Here is a 21,575-nt window from a genome sequence, read left to right on the forward strand (position 1 = left end):
TGGGCCTTTTATTGTACATCTTTCCATGTTTCACAGTTACAGGAGAAACAGCGGCAACAGGAACAAAATAATACAAGCATTTTAGTGAATAGATATTTCTTATGAAGCTGTCGCGTCAGAGAGAAAATGAAGGTGTGCTTCCTCTGTGATGCTGTCGGGGCTGTCAGATGGCATGGGGCAGCCAGAGTCCCTGTTCTCACTGGAGCTCCCGGCCTCTCGATCGGCCTCATTCTCCAGCTGACAGCCAGCTGCAAAGTAGAGACGATGGTTTGGTTGAATGTACTGCTGCAGAATTGAGTTGATAAGCTAAGATAAAGGATACGATTGTACTTTATTCTTAGAGATATTCCTTGAAGACATGTTATCTTTAATCTCTTTAGCTTTGCCCTGGGTACTTTTCCGGCCTCATCTAAGAATGGATTCACGTCTCTTGACCCCTTTTCTTTCTGGATTCAAACATCTCTGCATATTTCTTTGTGGTTCTATTATAGCACAGCTGTCCTTGCATGACCCTGCCTGGGTTTCCATTACTCACAGCGCAGTTGCTGCAGGGAGTTGACAGCGGCGAGCAGACGTTGCCTGTGCTCTGGATCAGTCACATTAAGCTCCATCAGATGATTCTCCCTCAGCCTCATCAAATCATCTACTGTTTGGTAACCACCCAGCTGCAAACATGTGGAATACTCCTGATAAAGCCAAAAAGATACTGTTCAGAAGATGAGGGAACAGCTTCCTGTTGGGAAGATGATTGTATTGCTGCGTGAAATCAGTTCAAAACACAGATAAGAGCAAATACCTCTAAACTGAGACGCTTCAACACTTCCTGCACAGTCGATTTGTGTCTCACTCGGTGGAGGTGTGTTTCCAGGTGTGTCCCAGAAGTCTCTTTCCTCAGTACATCCACATAGATGAACTTGAAATTTCCTACTCTGCCATTCAGCATGCCTGTCCATATTCCCATGGGGGGCTTGGCTATGATGTCGATTACATCTCCCACCTGTGTAAAAGTTTAATTACATTTCTTTGTACACTGTACAAAAAGCATTCATCTCAAACACAGAGGAGGTGTGCAAGCAAAACACAAGGTAAATATTCTTAATGTAGTATAGCTTTATAATAATTAAGTTTATTTTGTTGTAATATGGTAGCATGCTGATTTGGGAATAGTTAAGACCATATATGCGCACAAAAGAGGTTTTCTTTTTGTAGCTCACTGGACATTTTTCCCTCATTGCCTTCATCTGGGAATTCCTGCTCTGCCCATTGACTTTATATTGCATCCATTTTCTTAAGTGCTTAACCAACTTCCCAGCCACAGTCATAGGGATAGCCCGGCTGTCTTTAACTGAGAGGTTGAATATGGCCTGGAGAGTTTGCTAGCGTGCCAAATTCAGTTCTGTTAATACATCCATGATTAACATTAAAAACAAAGCCAAGGCTGATGGAATCACTTTTCAGGGTACATTCATACCCAACAAGAGCTGGACTGAAGATATTATTAAAGTTATTACAACCATAACTAAAAACTACCATTCTGCAGCAGGTTTCATGACAGTTCCATCCAGTTCCACTGTTGCCGAGTTATTTCAGTGAGGACCAAGGCAGTTAAACTGTCCCACAGCCAGCATGACTAAAAATCCTACAGATATTATCCAAAAATTATCGTTCTAATACCACCCACAGCCTAAATACACAATTATCAAACATAACATAGTTATATGTTTAATTTGCTGTATTTCCATTTTCTTTCCAGGCATGTTTACCGTGAGTTTGAGGGACTCGGTGTCATATGGACTTGGCACATACTCTGTATGGACTCTTGCTCTGCCACAAAACTGTCTTGTGCACAACAGATCATCCTCTAGCCTCAGACTGTTTCTGTTACTGGAACAGTCTGACCCACTGGTAACTCCACCTGGGAAACGGCACACAGACAAGAGACTTCAGCAAACTGCAACATAATTAAAATGTTCATCAACATTTCAGTAACGAGGCAGCACAAGTGTGAGATGGGGATTCTGTTTTTGATATGTCAGCAGTTATTGTAGCTGAACAAATTAGTGCATCTGAAGAGGGGTAAGAGGATACGTGAGAACACAAGGATTGCATAATTCATTGGGTTGTGTTGTGAAGAATGCACTTGGGTCTGTGCCCAGAGGTACTTACTTGAGGAGCTTTGTCCGCTGTTGAGGCTGTAGAGGCTTTCCAGAGAGTTAGTGGACCTACTACGTGCTTTAGTAATTGGCCTCCCGCGGTCAGCCTCCCTCTTCTCTGCTTCACCTTTCTGCACATGTCTGTTCTGCACAGTAAAAACATTAAATCATGTTGTTACTCTCCTATAAAGTGTACGCTTTTGGTTCCATGCCATCTTCTCTGTCTGTCTTACGCTACAGGAATTTTAGGATAAACAAAAGAGAAAGCTAACTGACGAGGAAGCTGAGTCAGGGCCTTAAGCTGCTGTGTTTGATTCCTCATGTGACTGAAGTGAGCTCAGTATCCCAGACACGCCAGCTCCTCTGGCAATCAGAATACTAATCCTGCAAACACTGCTTTGCTTTTTATAGCAGAGGTCTGGGAGGTGAGTTTAATCCCCAACTACCTGTGCTCAGCTTTTAACTTCATGCTCCTCTCACTCTAAAATTTGAATTTGTTAGGCTAAACTGTATACTACACATCATCACTAAACTAACTGAATCATTTTAATTGCAGACTTTTTTAAAAAAAATTAGGAGCAGTACCAAAACGATGTTATGTTTTATTATGTAATGTCATATCAAGGATGGTTTCTGACTAGTTTAAACATAAATTTAGATGTTCCACTACATTTCCACTTGTCAAAAGTCAGTACAAAGTCAAACTCGAGGTCACATGCAATCTGCAGTCCCTCTCCTACTTTTAGTTACAATTTCTGCACTAGTTTGTGAAACCTTTTTATTGAATGGGGAAGATTGACTAATAGCAGCGTTGCAGAGCAGGTCTGGGGCGACTGGGGAAATTCAAGTTGCCATGAACTTAACAACGTTTGCAGGTGTGTTACATACAGAGACGATTGTTCGCGTTTCCTCTGGGGAGGCCTCGACGTGCCTCCTGTCGCTCTGTGATAGACTCTCCATCTCTGTCCTCTGTGGTCTCGATTTGGTCAGCTCACCATTCTGCTCCCACGTTTGCTTTAACAACAGAGCACACTGTAAATAGAAGGATCCACCACAGCTTCTGAAAATAAACATATAAGAGAGCTGGAATTCGTAGATGGATGAGCTGGCGGGACGAGGAGGCTGGGCTCTCTTACCGGACAACTTTCATTATCCTGTGGTTTCATTAAAGGCGGGTGCTGTCTTAAGGCTTCAAATCGCTCAAATCTGGTCAACTGTTTGGAAAAAAGAGAGATTAAAATGTGTGTTTTCTGCTGACAGGAGGGCATATGTGTGTGTTCTCCTAAACACCCACAACAGAAAACCCTTGTTCTGAATCAGGTTAAACCCTGGAAGCTATACAGCTCACAGAAATGCTGTTTTTTTTGTCAGTATACATGCTTATTTTTGATCAGCTGCATACATTTTCCTGAAGTGCCACAGAAGCTGATGAAGCATGAAGCAAAGAATGCGCTCTTATCCAGCTTGCCCATTAGCATCTGTTTAGCTGTTCTTAGAAAACCTGTTCCTGCGTCTGTTGGCTAATTTCCCAACACGGACGTGAACTGAGCCCTCACTGTCACACACTGTGTGCTTGGATAAGCACGTCTCAGTAGCACCGTCCTTAATACAGGAAACAAGAGTATTTGTAGTGTCTGAGACAGACGAAATGTAACAGCAGAGAAGGTCAAATACCTGACTCTCCCTACCAGTCTTCTCCTTCACCATCGCTGCATTATGAACTGTGTGCTCTGAGATATGATGTTGTGTCAGATTTCAGTCAATAATTTAAGCATGCTGGTGAAATTATATTGCTCTAGTCTCAAGAGCCACTCTGACTCAATTCTAAAGAACCACTTGATATTTTAAGCGTCGGTTGAAGCCACTGAACAAGATCTGTGGTTGCTGTCATAGTCTGCAGTGCTGCAAGGCACTTCAAAAAAACAGTGATTACTGGTTTCTCGATTGCATCATACTCTCAGCTCTTGAATGAATGGGGAATATTTACTCTGAGCGAACATAAAATCATTGTTTACACCTTCCAAGCCACAGACATTTCTGGTACACCTACAGCATGCACTGTGATGGCATTATTAGTCCATCCTTGGGAAGTCACAACAGGCAGATTTACAAAAAATTATATTCAAAACCAAAATGGTAGAGAGATTTCAGATTTAGTCCTTAGTGGGAATCAAATGCTAAATCTGCTCTTTCCATGATGCAACCTCTACTGCAGCTTTTTTCTGTTACAAACTTCATGTGTGAGCATTCCATTGGGACCCAGGCAGTTTCAGCAGTGTGGCTCTCCATTGTTTTTATCCATTATGATTATGATGTTTTAAAGAGCAGTATTTGAAGCATTAGAAATGGTAACAGAGGCTAGAAATTAAAGCAGTCCTTAAAAACTTTGTTTCAGGATTTTATTAAAACAATCAAGAAACACAAGTGTTAGCTGGAAATTTCAATTACAGTTCAGTTAGTCTAAATGTTCCCAAAAGAGCTCCGGGGCACATTTAGAACAGCGAGCCCTGCAAAGCACAGCTTAATGATACTTTGGAGAGCTGGAAGCAGTCAGCGTGAGAAGGAAGCAGATATCTCAGATTGGTTTGTTCCTTTCTACAAAAATTAAACAGAGAGCTGTACGGATAGATGGGAAGAATGGCTCATGGAGACACAACTTCCATACAACCAGCTACCAGTTACTTAATAAAAAGGGGAAACAACTGGCCTGGCCTGTAACAAAATTTACCTTAATTTACATTTACATTATGTTAAATTTACCTTACATTTACATTATGTTTTTGATTTCTAAAATGCATATAACTTTACAAATAGATCCAAATTAGCTACAAGCACCCACCAATCTTCTCATCCAACAAGCTGCCAGGAACCAAGGAGTAGATTTCCCAAGTGGTGATATTCCTTTATCCCTTAGAGCCAGAACCATGAAATAAATGCCAGGAAATTCTAAATTTTTTTGATAATGGAGTGTGTATTGAATCTTCTGTCAATTTAAAAATAAAAAAAAAATGAAATATTAATTTGCATGTATGAGTTTAATTTGTATCATATTTGCTACAGCTGGCATTTTTTTTTCTTTTTTATGATTTATTGCTTAAAATGTTTTGTCCAATTTACTTAGGTGTTATTGAGTTAAATGTGAGCTTTTTTTAGTCCTTTTGCATAGAGTTCTGTGGGAAAATGACCCTCGACTTTCCTGATGGTCTAGTTTCAAACCTTTTCAAGTACAAGTTGATTTTAATTTTGTAAATTATGGTCTGATTTAGAGTCAGACAGAGGACAAGGAAGGATGTAATTTAGAGCATGGCCTTTGGCTACAAGCCATAATAACCTGGCCAATATCAAACTTTTAATGAAATATTCTCAGCGGCTGATTTCCAGCCGTATTGTTTTTTTCAGCTGGTTCGAAGGTGTTGACAGAGTTTCACTGTTGGATGGTAATAATGACTTACTGTGTTTTGGTAGAGATGCAGATCTGTGATGGAGTGGATCATTTGAGGAGGAGACAGACTCGATTGTTTTCTGTCCATTTCCTGCATGAGGGTCTCAAAACGGTCCCATTCTGTGGTGTGACGCAGCCCACACAGTTCATGCCGAGGTTCGTGGCATTTTTGATAGAAGGACGTGTGGATCTGTGGATAGTCGAAAGGACTCCACAGATAATTTCCAACCCTCGGGCTCCACGTGCCATCCTCCTCTGGATCTTTATGGAGGTCCCTGGCCTGTTGCTGCATCAGCTGCTGTGGCAGTGAAGCAGTCTTAGAGAGCCTCCTCTCTGTCCTCCTCCTGCGGCCCATGCAGGTTAGCACTGGATTGTTGTTGTTCCCAACATCTGAATCTGATAAATGAGTTGAAGATGACCAGATGCTCCTTGTATTATAAACTGATTCAACACAGTTTAATAAAACACTCACAACATCTTCAGTAACTCACCATTACTCTTAGATGTGCTCTTTCCCTTTCCAGCTCCACTCTTTGTTTGCACTAAATTTTGTAACTTCCTTAGTCTTCTTGTGGTTTTTATTGATTCTGATGTATCAGCTGTAGTTTTAGTGCCCTGGATTAAAAAGAACAAATGCATGCATTCAATGCAGTGTACAAATATTCAACCATGTCTCCAGAACACAGAGAGGAATGTAAAGTATTAGAGTAATAGACTTTTTAGTCTCCCGTTTCCATCGTCCTCTAGTAAAGTGCAGTAATTATTGCTATGCTTAAATTTGATTTACTTCATGCTGCTGAGAAATGTATTTATGGTAAATTTCATTATCAAGTTGCATAATAACTGTCACAAATTTGAAACCTATTAAGAAAAATCAGTGGCCCACATTGTAATTTGTTTCAGTACAGTACAGGTTTGAGGTACTTTTTCCACTTCATACAGTTTAGTCAACTATATTATTACACCTATAATAAGAGTGGCTCTCAGTGTCACTTATTTTGTTTTGCCTGGATCATTTCAGATCTGGTAAGTCCCACCTGCCTTGCTTTCCTGACAGCTTCAGGACTTACTCAACTCTTCCCCAGCTTAATTATAAGACATGCCAGTGTTGCTGGTAGTGTGTTTACCTTGTAATTCTAGTTGTGTGTCTGCCTTCGTGGAAAATGTCTAGAAACCGACTGTCTAGAAAACTACTACCGTTTCTTCAAAACGAAAGGGAGATCTGACTTAAAACAACTTTTAAGTCCAACTTTTCGGGAACACCTGGCATTCAGATCAAGACTAGATCTCAAACAACAACAGGACTTGAGCTCATTTTGCTTTTCAGTGAAGCCAGATGACACCAATTAGTTAAACTGTAGGAATGTCTTAAAGACATAAAGACCTGGATGACATAATGGATAATTTCCTGCTTCTAAATTCAGATAAAACTGAGGTTATTGTACTCGGCCCTACAAATCTTAGAAACACTGTGAATTTACTGTTAAGATTAGGATTCAAATTTTATTGTATATATATATAAGTTCATATATATATGTTTCACAGTGTGTGTTAGACTTTGCTCCTAATCATCTCACAGTCCCAGGTTTAGGTGTTTGTAGTGAAGGAACCAAACTCCAAAGGCTGGCAAAGATCTGAGCATTTTCTCCAACATTCCAGTTAAGTCATGTAAAAAGAAGGCTGCAAAAAAGATGCTCTATTGTTTGTACAACCATGGCAAACGGCTTTCTTTTCATGCTGCCCCATTGTGTATTCCCTTTTGTGCAGATGAATGAGACCAGATTTAGTGAGACTGCTGTCCAGTTAGTGATGTTCCTTGCTCCACTGCCTTATCAGCAGTTGGCATGAAATGCAGGAAACAGTATCAAATCCAGGTGCCCTAACGAACATAGAGCAGATATAAAGGGAACTTATAAAGGAGATTAAAGATTATACAGCAGATTACAGTGGACACTGGATCTGATTTGGTTGACATACATCTGACCTCTGAAAGTTCTTTTCTATCTTTAGCTTCTACCCTGCCTTTCTTCTATCCAAACCACACAAACCTAGTAAACCTAAGTATTAGTATTATATTATATTCTAATATCTTTATTGAGGCATAGCAAATAATTTAAAGTTTTATTATCTAATCCCCCTTTTCCCCAGTTACATAAGCAGAGTCTGGATGGTGAGCAAAGATAAACATCCGCAGTTATTTTGCTCACATGCGTTGGGACGTGTACAAACATCCAGGTATGCCATGTATCTGCGTGCCTGTCTGGCACTCACGTCCATGTGAGTGCAGGATTACGAAACCTTTAACTCTTCCATCTGCACGGCTTTGCAAATAACTATCAGTTGTGGTGCTGAAGTGATTACAGCCTTGCCTTGCCCAGTGTGCACTGGCTCCATTTCAAAATGTGATCTTTATATAGAGACTATAGAGTTCTGTTTAGCATGACCTTTGTCTCATACTCACCATACATGTTCTGTAAAGTGATGTGTTTTTACCTGAGCTGGCAGATCTAACCGTGTCCTGTTCCTCACGCTGTCTTCTGTTGTCAGCTTGCTGCTGAGGCAGGTAGCTTCACACATCTCTGCAGGATCAATCCACATATCAGGTAATCATTTATTTCACCTTAATGACTGCAGTTTGACCACTTTCTTTCTTTGTTACTTTATCCCAGCTCATGCTGTCATTGGTAAGTTCTCTGGTAATTTTACATTAACTGCTTGTTAAAGCTAACCTCACTGAAATGTAGCTTCCTACTAAGCACTTTGGTTTTGCTGATGTTGGGTTTTTTGTTTTTTTTTTACCTTCTTTCTGGGCTTTTGTTTGATGAAATAAGTCCTTCTTGTCACCACATGACATCCAGCAGGTATGATGAATGTCTTTTTCTGCAACACACGGGGTGGAACAAAGTGAGTAGCTGTCACATTGTAAATGTACAGAAAGGTTTAACTTGGAGTGTAAGCTTAACTGAGTAGAAATATGAACATCTGAGACTCTGATCCTTTTTTACCAACCTAATATTTCTTTTTCCAAGAGTGGTGTTGGCATACCTGACCTAAAATGACAAATACATATTTATTATCTGAAAAGGTTAAACAAAATCAAAAATTAAGAGATGAGCTCAATATGATAATAAAATGATATATTAAAAAAATCCATACCTTTTGCTGTCTCTTTTTAACTTTATTTTACCCTGAGGTTGGATCTTGTGAAAAGAAAGGGAAACAACAACATTTAGTAAGCAGGTTTTTGGCTATTAGACAGAAAATACTGACATTTAGGTAGATGTCTGCATTAAATGTTTCCTTAGTACATACACACAACTTTGCATCTGTGCCCTAGCTTTACAGGATCTAGCAAGACATAATAGAAGTAGGAACAGGTTTAGTTTAATAGTGAACACACCTGATCAACACCAATCACACCTCGTTAAGTTTCCAGCTTTCTTACAGTTATCATCACAATGACAAAGTTTTTATGGTCATCTAGTGATGTGACACCAGTGTCCAAACACAATGTACCATGAAGGGCTGGGCTGGATCAGGTGATCCCAAACCCTCCCTTAGTTACACTGCTAGGGGGTTCTCCATGATGCCCTGAGAGTTTATACCTCACTCTGCATTTAATCACTATTTATTATTAATCTCTGTCTCTCTCCCACAGTGTGTTTTTTTGTCCAATCTCTCCTATCAGCTCCAACCGGTTGCAGCAGGTGACTGCCCCTCCCTGAGCCTGATTCTGCGGGAGGTTTCTTCCTATTAAAAGTAAGTTTTTCCTTCCCACTGTCACCAAATGCTTGCTCATAGGGGGTTGTCTGATTGTTGGGTTTTCATAATTGTTTGAATAGGTCTGAAAAAGCTTAAAGACAGCAGACTTACAGAAGTGATTGATGGATCTGAGCCACCCCAGCCAGCATTGCGCCTCAGAAGAACAGGACTGAAATGGTACTTGGGCAGCACTTCCTTGAGTTTTTGATTGTTTGCTGGTTCATACATGCTTTCTGTGGAGCCCTCCTAAAGAGAAAGGCAGTAGACATGTAGACAGCAGCAATACTTAAGTATCACAGTAACTGACCCACTTAAGAACTTTAAGACTAAATCCATCCATTTTCTTCCACTATCAAATTCAATACACTTGCACCAATTAACCCAAACCCATGCATGTCTTTGGACTGTGGGAGGAAGCCCAGGTAGCTGGAGAGAACCCACGCAGACACGGGGAGAACATGAACACAGAAAGGCTGCAAGCAGGATTTGAATCCAGCACCTTTTTGCATTACCGTACCACCCATAATAATAACAATAATAATAATTTAATGGTTGGTCATTTTGAGTATAATTTTGTATGTACATCATATCATTCCAGTGTATCTGTACAACTTTGCTTCATTTTCTCAGTCCAAAGTGCAGGTCAGCAGGCTGCCACGGTGACACTGATGTATTTAAAGTGTTTGCACTTAGAAAAAAATAAATGCTGGTAAAACTTTTATGCTGGAAAAAAAACTCTTATAGTGGAAAAAACTTTTTTTTAAAAAGTTGAAGCTGGTCAAGCAGCACACCTTTGTTCATGTGATTTGACTTTCTGCTGAAACCATGTGGCAAAATACAAGATTTCACTTCTGTGTTTGGGCACTTCATTTCTAAAATGTTATAAGGATGTTATTTCAAAAAGCTTACTTACAGGGCAAGCCTTTTGTTATATGTATTAGAAGGTTTTTATAACTTGATTCAATCTGGGTGATATGACGTTTAAGTACAAATGTAATTAAAAAGAATAATTAGAAAGAAATAATTTAGCTCAATAAAATAAATACAGTATCACAGAAGGTTAAAAAAGAAAACAATACACTAAAGCAGCTCGAATAATAGAAAATACAAAATAGTGGAAACAAGTAATTCGATAAATCAAAATCTAAATAGGATAGAATAAGGAATTATGATTGTCTGAATATGTTACACTTTATGTATATTTAAGACCTGAAAACCTAATGAATTATTTAAAAAGAATTAAAATAATTTTATATATTTTACACACTGACTTTTTCAATGCTTATTTAACTTAATTACTTACATTTTAACATTCCTTTACCTGGTCAGTCTCTCTAGTCTTAAATGAATGTACTCATACAAGGAAAGCTATCACTAGCCTATATTATGTTTATATTATAAACCTATTATACATCCATCCATCCATTCACTTCTGCTTCCATTCACTTTTTTAAATGTATTTTGTATATTTTCAAAGTAACAAATTCCAGTGAAAACCAACAATCAGATCTCAGCTTGAAAGCTTGAACCTTGTCTTTCTGAAGATGTTGCAAGTAACCCCACCCCCATGCCACCCCCATGCCAAGCCCCCAACTCACTACGGTCTCAGTACAGGTTATTGCTACCTTGCTGTGTAAGATCAGCTATACCATGTAATTCTTCAGCTCTTGAGGATCAGTTACACAACCACTGACAAACTATCATAGTTTCTTACATATATATATATATATATATGTATGTGTGTGTGTGTGTGTGTGTGTGTGTGTGTATTAGCATCTACACACACACACACACACACACACACACACACACACACACACACACACACACACACACACACACACACACACACACACAGGTAATGGTTCATTTATCCAATGAAATGCAGCAAATAGAAGGACAGTAAAGAAGAAAACATCTGCATCAAAGAAACCTTAATGAATCTTGGAGGAAAAGTTGTTTACTGCTTTGTCTCATCCCCCAAAGAGCCCATTTCAGATACTTGTCAACAATGATAACATAAAGTGTCTCCCATAAGAGCACCATGAGTTTCCTCTGCTTGACAGCTTCTTTAAGTGTCTCCTCACAGACTGACCTCAAGTTTACAGCAGTTCAAAAGATGAATCTTACCAGCGTGAAGCAGAACAGGTTCATGGCTGATGGTCTGTGTCAAAGACAATGGAACCAAGTAAAGATGAGCTTAGCCTCCGGCACGCATAAGCACACTTTCACACTCCGACTCAAACTCACACACGCACCCTAACACACCCTCGTGATGCGAAGGCTCACACAGCCCCCATGCTGTCTCCAGCCAATGGGCTATTCCTAGATTCAAATCCCTCACATAATCCAATAGATGCAGTGAGCCATTGCTGTCCAAAACTGGCCTCAGAAAGCATCAGGACAATAAGACAATAAACAACACAGGCTGCCTTTGTTTCGAGTGTGTCTGTGATTATAATAATGACTTCATGGGGATTATGTAATCACTAAGTGAGGCTTAACTTCCAGTGAGTTGAAAAAAAATCTGAATTACTTATTAGTTTAGGATGTAATTCATGCAAAATATCAGGTTTTATCACATGTTGTTAAATGTGTTTCATGTTTCTGTGCTGCACTCATATGCCAGAAACTGACAGTGTAGTGTTCTTCTTTCCCACAATGACACTATGAATGAAAGCTGACTGTCATAAAACACAGAAAGACCTAATACTGCTCACTGTAAGTTAAGTACAGTAAATTATTTATAAAGGATACTATATGTATGTGATAAATCAAAGGTCCTGCCGTCTTCATAAATTACACACAAGGTTAATTTATTTAACTGAGCTATGACAGCTAATCTCAGTGACAAGGAGTTGAAGGACTCACAAGTTAAACGGGTTTTTTTTTCGAAAACTGTTTGTTTTTATTTTGTTTTCCACTTTTTTTAATACATTCAAAAGTAATTAAATAGAAAGACATAATCAGACTGTAATCAGACTTTGATTAGACCCACACACAGCAGTCAACAGCAGCTTCTGCTGAGCAGAACTGGAGTACAAACAGGAGAACTCAGGAAAAGACAGTTGAGAGAGGAGAAAGGCCAAACTGATTTAATATTCATTTCTACTGAAAGGAAGGAGGGATTACCAGCAAACAAGGAGAAACCAGGAGTGGTGGTTGGACTGGTGATTGAGAACTGGGAGAAGTGGGTGCAGAGATAGACTGAGCAAGGAAATGCTGCAGAGAGATTCTGGCGCTAAAGCAGATAGAAGTATAACCTACCAGGGCAAGAGTGGAGCAGGGCAAGCTGCCAACAATCAAAAATTTTTGAAGATTAAATGCCTTGAATACAGAAACACAGACTGCTGGAGAGACTACATTCTGGCAGCATGCTTGAATACAGAGGAGTCCTCCAATATAGAGTGCAATTACTGCCTTGACCTTGCAGATATAACACTGATGCACATTTACAATCATATACAGTACCAGTCAAAAGTTTGGACACACCCATTCATATGAATGGCTAAGTGTGATGATTTGGGCTTGTTTGTAGCCACAGGATCTGGGCACCTTGAAGTCTCCGTTCATCTGTATACCAAAATATTCTGAAGCCAAATGTGAAGCCATCTCTTCAACAGCTAAATGTTGGTCCAAGTTGCTTCTTGCAACAGCACAATGATCCAAAGCACATCAGCAAATCCACAACACAATGGCCAAAAAAAGAAACAAACCAAGGTGTTGCAATGGCCCATACAAAGTCCAGACCTCAACCTAATTTAAGTGCTGTGGCAGGATCTTAAGAGAGCTGTGAATAAATGAATGCCTGCACACCTCAGTGACCTGAAGCAACATTGTAAAGAAGAGTGGACCTAAATTCTTCCACAAACACGAGAAACTGTCAAGGTCAATCAGTAAGTGATTACTTCAAGTTATTGTTGTTAAAGGTAGCTTTTACAAGCTATTTAATCATGGGATATAATAATTTTTCACAGAACTGTGAAAACTTTCCTTTTCACATGACTGTGTATCAGCCACAGGAGTGAGAGAGAGAGAGAAAATCAGGCTTGATGTTGTGTGACTCTGGACAGTGGGATATGGAGAAGTTAAACCAACCAAAAACCAGCTGCTACCTAGCCTGTCAAGAGTTAAGACATTTAATAGTCTGTAAATAAACCAAGTTCTTGAGGTCTGTCCATACTCTGTTCGGTCCCCTCCAGCTAATAACGTCATTCCTCCAGGGCTAGCTTAACGGCTAAGAACTCCCGATTTCCAGCATCATAGTTTATTTCTGCTGGAGTCAACCGTTTAGAAAAGAAAGCACAGGGATGCAGCATACCATGTGGGTCCAAACTCTTGAATAGCACTGCCCTCACCCCAGAATCAGAGGCATCCACTTCCACAATGAACTGTTTGTGGGGATCGAGATGAATCAATACAGGTGCAGAGCTGAATCTCTCCTTCAGTTTCTGAAAGGCTTTATTGACTTCAGGAGTCCAAGAGAAAGGCCTGCAAGTAGAGGTGAGGTTGATAAATGGTAACACTACTTCGCTATAGTTTTGAATAAAGTGGTTTGCAAAAGTTTGCAAAGCTGAGAACGTGCTGCAGTTGTTTCCTTAAGGCAGGTGTGGGCCAGTGGATGGCTCAGACTTTCTCTGAATAGGTCTCCACCTGCCCTCTAGGACGTAGCCCAAGAAAAACACTGATTGTGAAATTCTCACTTTCTGCTTTAACAGTTTGTTCTCTAAGAGATGCTGGAGTACCTGCTGGATATGATTGTGACGCTCCTCCAGGTCCTTGGAAAAAATCAGAATGTCATTCAAATAGACAAAAACAAACAAGTTCAGAAAATCCCCCAGGAGACAAAGAGCTTGGAAAACAGCTGGGGCATTTGCAGGGTGAAAAGGCATAACTAGGTATTCAAAGTGGCCCAGGAGAGAGACTACAAATACCAGTGGGGCTGCTGGTGTTTGTACTCTCTCTTCTGGCCCTGTTCACAGAGGCAATTGTCAATTCTAATTTATCAAATCTTCTAAAATTTTAGCCTCCTCCCAGCGGCTAACTCATTCTTTCACTTCCCAGCCTGACTCCGTAGCCAACACTCGGAACTCTATAGAAAATTCCACCTCTGACCTGTTTCCCTGGTGGAGAGCAAACAGCCGACTAGTGAATTCAACAGATGCAGATTCGATCGGGTTTGAGACAAAATATGCCCGAGCCCAGGTCAAGGCGTGGCCTCTTAACAGATCAACCGAGTGAGAAATTTTAACAGAATCATTTGAGAAGGCCCTGGGGGACCATTTAAATAGTGAAGAACACTGCAACTGAAAATCTAGATGTCATGGTGTGCAGGAATGTGGACACAATGGTTGAATTTTAACAAAAATTGTTTGTTGGAGCCATTTCTGTATTATGCTTTGATAAATATTTGTTGTCATATGTATTGTTAGAACCTGTTTATTTTGTTATGTCATGGTGGCAAGAGAAGAGACTGTCACGGCTCCGCCTTTTGCGAGCTGATTTGAGGTGCAGGTGTGGGGAGATTTCAATCAGCTGGTGGGGTGGTAGGACACAGCTTTTTTGACCGTGATCTTGGCTACGATTGTAAGGCATTTGTCAAGTGTAAATAAATACGATGCAAAACTTAATTCACGCGTCCGAAGATTGAACTACCCCCGCCATAGCGGATCCGAGCGATGCGCGTCGGAGGCCGCAACATAGTTTATTCAAAGTCTCTTTGAAAAGGCAGTGTGCTGAAGTCAGGTAAGTTTTTCCATTTTCCATCTTATCCCATAACTCTCCCCCACAGCTTCTCCTCCAGTGCAGGTCTTTGGACACTGAAGACAAAGGTAAGTGCTCACAGAGAAAAACGTTAACTTAATGTGTCTGCTAAACTTACTTTTACCCTAATTGGTGCAACAAAACAAGCTCCAAAACATGAAGAAGGTATACTAAAGCAACAGAAGTGGCCAAGTTACCACTGGAAGATAGTCGATGAGTGTAGATAGTTAGCGATGAGTGAAGGTTTCCACTGGCCCTCAAATACTAGTCCTTGATGAAGCTGATGGCATACAGGTATGCCAGGCTGCTGCACGGAAGCAAAGCTCCACCCCAAAGGAGAGGGGAACTGGTCCAACCCTCACAAACCCAGGAAAAAACTCTCACACCCGCACGGGCCATGACAGCTCCAGTCTTCTGTAGCCAGACAGGAATCAGTTTAACAGCCTTAAGGTGAGTGAATTGGAATGCAGCTCAGGTATGCGATCAGCAGGGTGAAGACCTCCAGCATTCTCAGCCTTTAGAAAACAAAGACACACACACACACATCTGCACTCACACACACTTGCACACAAATAAGGGGAAAGCGAGAGAGAGAGAGAGAGAGAGAGAGAGAGAGAGAGAGGAATGGCAAGTCACTCCAAGAGGACAGCAGACCATGACACTGGAGGCACACAGGGGATTCGACCATGATCTGAGAGTTCCACAGAGCGAGGCAGATGAGTTCTCCGGGTGAGTAGTTGGTGATGTACAGACAGGAGGCAGAAATCTTGAATGCAGGACTGGGGAAAGAACGAGAGGCCGGTATTACTAACAGGCAAAAACAAAACACAAGGAGTAACAAGGTAAGCCAATTAACCACCATGAAGGCAGGGACAATCTGGCAGAGAACTACAGACACATCCAAGAGACGAGCAGACGAGCCACAGCTCAGGGACCGTGGAGCACAGTCTGCCCACCTGGTCCACCTGAAAGAACAAAAAATAGACAAACTACCCCAGCCAGCCCGCACACTGACAACTAATAATTAAAAAATAATAAACTGGAAACATCAAAGAAAAATACATAATTAAAGTCGTTTATCATACTGTATTAGACAGGGAAGCTCCACTGACATGAACCTATTTTCAAAGCTGTGTCACTTGCGAAGGAGCTGTGCTACTTCGCAAGTGACACAAGCCAATTATTCCTGTCACTCCTTTTCATCTATTTTGAAAATAAACATCAGTTTAGATCTTGAGGCTGATCTTATTCTCTGCAGGTGGTTATCCCAGGGAATTAGCTTCTAACAGTAACATTGTTACAATTACTACTGATGTCTAGATTTAAAGCCCTGTCCCCCACTGCTCCACAGCACAGCTGCCTGCGCCTTCTCCTACCCTGCTGTCTTTTTGTCTCTCATCGAGAGATAAAAAAGACCTTGCTGTGATCAGGACTGGGCTGAAGAATTAGGTCAGAAAATAAGGACGAGATTTCTCTGCTAATAAGAAACAATGATGCTACTCACAACTGAGGAATCTTGCTGAACATTTTCATCTATCAATCATTCATTTTACTTTAACTTATTATCCACATAATAATGCAAATCAGATGAGCATTTGCATTATTTCCCATAAAAAATGAATTCTTTTAAGTTTGAATGTTAAGCAGAATGTGACAATGAGTCTTCTTCTTCTTCATCTCACCCTCTCTCCCTTCTGTCCCACCAACCCTCTGCATGTTCTCCTCCACTACAGCCATGAATCTTCTCTGTGGTCTTTTTTCTTTCCTGCCTGGCAGCTCCATACTCAACATTGTTTGTCCAGTATATCCACTATCCCTCCTCTGCACATGTCCAAACCATCTCAGCCTTGCCACTTTGACTTTGTCTCCAAACCACTTGACCTGAGCTCTGATGTACTCCTTTCTTATCTTGTCCATCGTGGTCTCTCCCAATGAAATCTTAAACTCTGCCACCTTCAGCTTGGCCTCCTGTCTTTCTGTTAGTGTCACCATCTCCAAAGCATCCATCACAGCAGGTCTCACTGGCACCTTGTAAATCTTCTGTTTCACTTTGTTTATCTTTCTATCACAGATCACCCCTGACACTCCTCTCCACCCACTCCACCCTGCCTGCTCTCTTTTCTTCACCTCTTTTGTGCACTGTCCGTTGCTTTGGATGGTTGACCCCAGGTATTTAAACTCATCAACCTTCACTATCCCTGCTCCTTGCATCTTAGAACCGTCTCCCTGTTATTTACATACATGCATTCTGTCTTGCTTCTAAGCTTATGTGTAAGCTCATGTGCCTGCTTTCCAGCAGGAAAGCAGGCACATGAGGTGCTAGCTTATTCTTTACATCACTTCCACTTTCCCATGCTGTTAAACTCGACACTGATATAAGTGTGGCAGTTGTGGCTCAGGAGGCAGGCCACGTTGTCTATTAATTGGAAGGTAAGTGGTTCGATTCCTGTCCGTATGTCATACATGAGGCTTGTAGTAAAAAGTGCTTTAAATCTCACTGCTCTTCTGTCATTCTACCTTTCAAACTCTCATTCATCCAACCTGCTCATTCCCTGTCGCTGCCTTATCCTGGTCACTCAGAGCCCCATCCAAGCCTCCATCTTCATCTCCACAGCATCTAGACCATGAGGGGTCCTGTCCCAAATCCTATCACCACTGGGATTTTGTTCTGCTGTGATGGGTCATTGGAGTATAATCACCAAATTTGCTTAATTGAATTCTTTATCTCAAAGAAACATGTTCAGTTCTTCCAAATGATCTCCTCTTATTGATCTGACTTTCATTCTTCCTAAGCATACCTCTGCTTCCACCTGCTCCCTACTCTCACTACAGATCACCATTGCAAACAAGAAGGGGCTCAGAGTAGATCCTTAATGTAATCCCACCCGCAACGTGAACCCATCTGTCACTACCACTGTACTGTACACCTCACCACTGTCTCGCTGTCTTCATATGTGTCCTGCACCAGGCTCACATACTTCTCTGCCACTCCTGACATCCTCATATAGTACCACAGTTCTTCTCTAACATATTCTTTCTGCAGATTCAGAAAGACACAATGAAGCTCTTTCTGACCTTCTCTCCATCAACATTCTCAAAGCAAACATGGCATCTGCACAAAGTCATCCTGCTGCTTGATGATCACCACCTCTCTTTTTAACCTAGCTTCAATAACTCTTTCCCATAGCTTTATGCTCATCACCGTAGTCACTACAGCTCTGCACATCACCCTTGTTCTTGAAAATTAGTACCACCAACTTCTTTACCAATCTCGCTGCCTTGCAAATTGATACAAGTCCCTTTCTCCTTCTTTAGTGTCCAGCCTCACATGCAACTCACTAGAAGCCTTTTGCTTGGCCTTTACCACCTCTCTCTTTGCTGTTCACTTGGCCTCCTCCTGTCTCTTTCAGATGGCACCTTCTGCATAGGATGTAGTCCACCCGTGTGCACCTTATTTCACTCTCACCCTATGCTCCACCTTCTTCTTGAACTATGTGTTCACCACAGCCATTCCCATCCTTTTGGTGAAATTTACTACCATCTGTCCTTCTGCATTTCTCTCCATAACATCATACCTACCCAACTCCTGTAAATTACCACTGTTCCTTTCACATAGGTGCCCACTGAGTACTGCTCCAATCACCACTCTCTTCTCCATGAGGAGACTCAACCACTTCATCCAGCTTATTCCAGAATTCCTCTTTCTCTTCTAACTGACATACTGTGGGGCATACACAGTGACAACATTCAACATCACACCTTCGATTTCCAGCTTCAAACTCATGATCCTGTTTCACACTTGCTTCACCTCTGCTACACTATTGACATACTCTTCCTTAAAGATTACCTCTACTCGATATTGCTTCCTTTCTATACCACGGTAGAATAGTTTGAATCCACCTCCAGTGCTTCTGGCCTTGTTTTCCTTCAAACTGGTCACTTGTACGCACAATATAGCTACTTTCCTTCTCTCCATTATTTCATCCAGCTCTCTCCTTTCACCAGTCATAGTCCCCACATTTAAATTCCCTACTCTCACCTGCCTTCCCCCTCTCCTCTTCCTTTGTCTTCAGCCAACAGCAGCACAGCTGGCCTTTGACCAAACGCATTGGAGGCGCTTGTAGTTAATCCAGGCCCTGACCAATCTGGAATGGAAATCTCATTCTTGATGATCTGCATGCTTAATTTGTCAATGATTTTTGTCCTTCCTGACACAACCCCTCCCCATTTATCTGGGCTGGAGTACCCGGAGAGAAGGCACGTAAGGACTCAAGCTTCAAACAGAAGAGCCCCCACCTGCAGATTCAAACCCACCTTTTTGATTCCTAAAACATATATACCATATTGACAAAGTATTCACTCACCCATCCAACTCATTAAATTCAGGTTTTCCAGTAACTTCCACGGCCACAGGTGTATAAAACCAAGCACCTAGGCATTAGTGAAAGAATGGATTGCTCTCAGGAGCTCAGTGAATTCCAGTGTGGTACTGTGATAGGATGCCACCTGTGAAACAGGTCCAGCCATGAAATTTCAACAAAATATTCCACAGTCAACTGTTGGTGGTACTATAACAAAGTGGAAGCGATTGGGAACAACAGCAACTCATCCGCAAAATGGTAGGCCCCGTAAACTCACAGAATGGGGTCAGTGGCTGCAGAGGGCAGAGGTCACCAGCTTTCTGTAAAGTCAATTTTCAATTCAATTCAATTTTATTTATATAGTGCCAAATCACAACAAACAAATCACTACAGACCTCCAAATCTAATGTGGCCTTCAGATTAGCTCAAGAACAGTGTGTAGAGAGCTTCATTTAATGAGTTTCCATGGCCGAGCAGCTGCATCCAAGCCTTACATGACCAAGCACAATGCAAATCATCAGATGCAGTGGTGTAAAGCATGCAGCCCCTGGACACTGGATTATGGGGTGTGGGGTTTTTTTTTTCGGGAGTTGGGCTCAGCCCCTCAGTTCCAGTCAAAGGAACTCTTAATGCTTCAGCATACCAAAACATTTGGGACAATTTCATACTCCCAACTTTGTGGGAACAGTTTGGGTATGGCCCCTTCCTGTTCCAACATGACTGCACGCCAGTGCACAAGCAGGTCCATAAAGACATGGATGAGCGACTTTGGTGTGGAAGACCTTGACTGGCCTGCACAAAGTCCTGACCTCGACCCGATTCTTAATCCTATGGATTAAGAATGGGATGTCTCTCAAGTTCATATGCACGTGAAGGCAGGTGGGTGAATACTTTAACACTATAATGTATATATCAATCAGATAGATGGGTTAGTTTCTTTCCTTTAACCATTTTGTAGCATATTGTGTCAGCTATCTATGCTCTTATTCTCTGTCTTTGCTTTTGCCTTACCTCACAGATAGTTGAGGCAGATGGCTGCACCTCCCTGAGTCTGAGTCTGCTGGAAGTTCTGTTAAAAAGAAATTCAGATGTTCCTTCTCTCCACTGTTGCCAAGTCTTTGTTCATAGAGGAACATCTAATTGTTGGAGTTCACTTGGCAGATCTTTCCAAAAAAGTTGGGACACTGTGTAAAATGTAAATCAAAACAGAATGCAATGATTAGCAAATCTCATAAACCCACATTTTCCTCCATAATAAAACACAAAAAACATATCACATGTTAAAGCTGAAAATGTACAATTTTAAGAAACATATTAGCTCATTTTGAATTTGATGGCAGCAATAAGTCTCAAAAAAGTTGGGACAGGGGTGACAAAAGGTTGGAAAGTAAGTGTTAGGAAAAGAGCACCTCGGAGAGTTTCTCAGAAGTAAAGATGGAATAGTTCACTAATCTGCAAAACCTGCATCTATATATTATTCATCAATTTCAGAATAATGTTCCTCAATATAAATTGCAAGCACTATGAATATCTGTAGTACACAATATCACCAAAATATTCAGAGAATCTGGAGGAATCTTTGCATGCAGGGGATAAGGCCAAAAATCAATAGTGGATGTCGGTGATCTTCAGGCCCTCAGACAGCACTGCATAAACACAGGCAAGATTCTGTCATGACAGTCACTGCATGGTCTCAAAAACTCTTCCAGCAATTATTGTCTGTGAACACAGTTCATGGTGCCATCCACAAAGGAAGATTAAACCTCCATCATGCAAAGAAGGAGCCATATCTGAACAAGATCCAGAATGATCCAACCACCTTCTTCTCTGGGCAGCTATTGGCTATTAAAAATTCCATGGCTTCATAGTCCGGGTGCTGAACCGGCCTGCCTTCAGTCCAGAGAGGTGTACTAGAAAGCAGGCTTGGCGAGCTACAGTGGGGGAAATAATTATTTGATCCCCTGCTGAATTTGTAAGTTTGCTCACTTACAAAGAAAGTAACAGTCTGTAGTTTCATTTTAATGGAAAGAGACTGAACAGCAACCAAAAATCCAGAAAAAAAAACACTTAGAAAAACATATAAAGTTATAATAA

General features: G+C 41.1%; 1 protein-coding gene across 1 annotated transcript; it reads right to left on the reverse strand.

Moving 5' to 3' along the window:
* Positions 1 to 9: 9 nt before the first annotated feature.
* Positions 10 to 11,611, reverse strand: samsn1b (SAM domain, SH3 domain and nuclear localisation signals 1b). Its single transcript, XM_030746923.1, has 15 exons — positions 11,488 to 11,611; positions 9,469 to 9,603; positions 8,752 to 8,795; positions 8,605 to 8,645; positions 8,395 to 8,475; positions 8,089 to 8,174; positions 6,087 to 6,210; positions 5,606 to 5,991; positions 3,290 to 3,367; positions 3,042 to 3,167; positions 2,167 to 2,299; positions 1,764 to 1,915; positions 797 to 997; positions 536 to 686; positions 10 to 248 (listed from the first exon to the last, which is right to left on the reverse strand). The coding sequence occupies exons 1-15, from the start codon at positions 11,509 to 11,511 to the stop codon at positions 100 to 102; spliced, it is 1,911 nt and encodes a 636-aa protein (XP_030602783.1). The 5' UTR covers positions 11,512 to 11,611; the 3' UTR covers positions 10 to 99.
* Positions 11,612 to 21,575: the final 9,964 nt, after the last annotated feature.

Source organism: Archocentrus centrarchus, chromosome 14 (assembly GCF_007364275.1).
Source record: "Archocentrus centrarchus isolate MPI-CPG fArcCen1 chromosome 14, fArcCen1, whole genome shotgun sequence".
Taxonomy (NCBI): Eukaryota; Metazoa; Chordata; class Actinopteri; order Cichliformes; family Cichlidae; genus Archocentrus; species Archocentrus centrarchus.

Excerpts from the sequence above, each read along its gene's own strand:
- samsn1b (XM_030746923.1), bottom strand. The coding sequence starts at position 11,511 with ATGAACCTGTTCTGCTTCACGCTG. Across the intron at positions 8,796-9,468 it reads CAGATCCATCAATCACTTCT|ATCCAACCTCAGGGTAAAAT; the intron begins GTAAGTCTGCTG and ends TCTTTTCACAAG. Across the intron at positions 687-796 it reads TGAAGCGTCTCAGTTTAGAG|GAGTATTCCACATGTTTGCA; the intron begins GTATTTGCTCTT and ends TGGCTTTATCAG.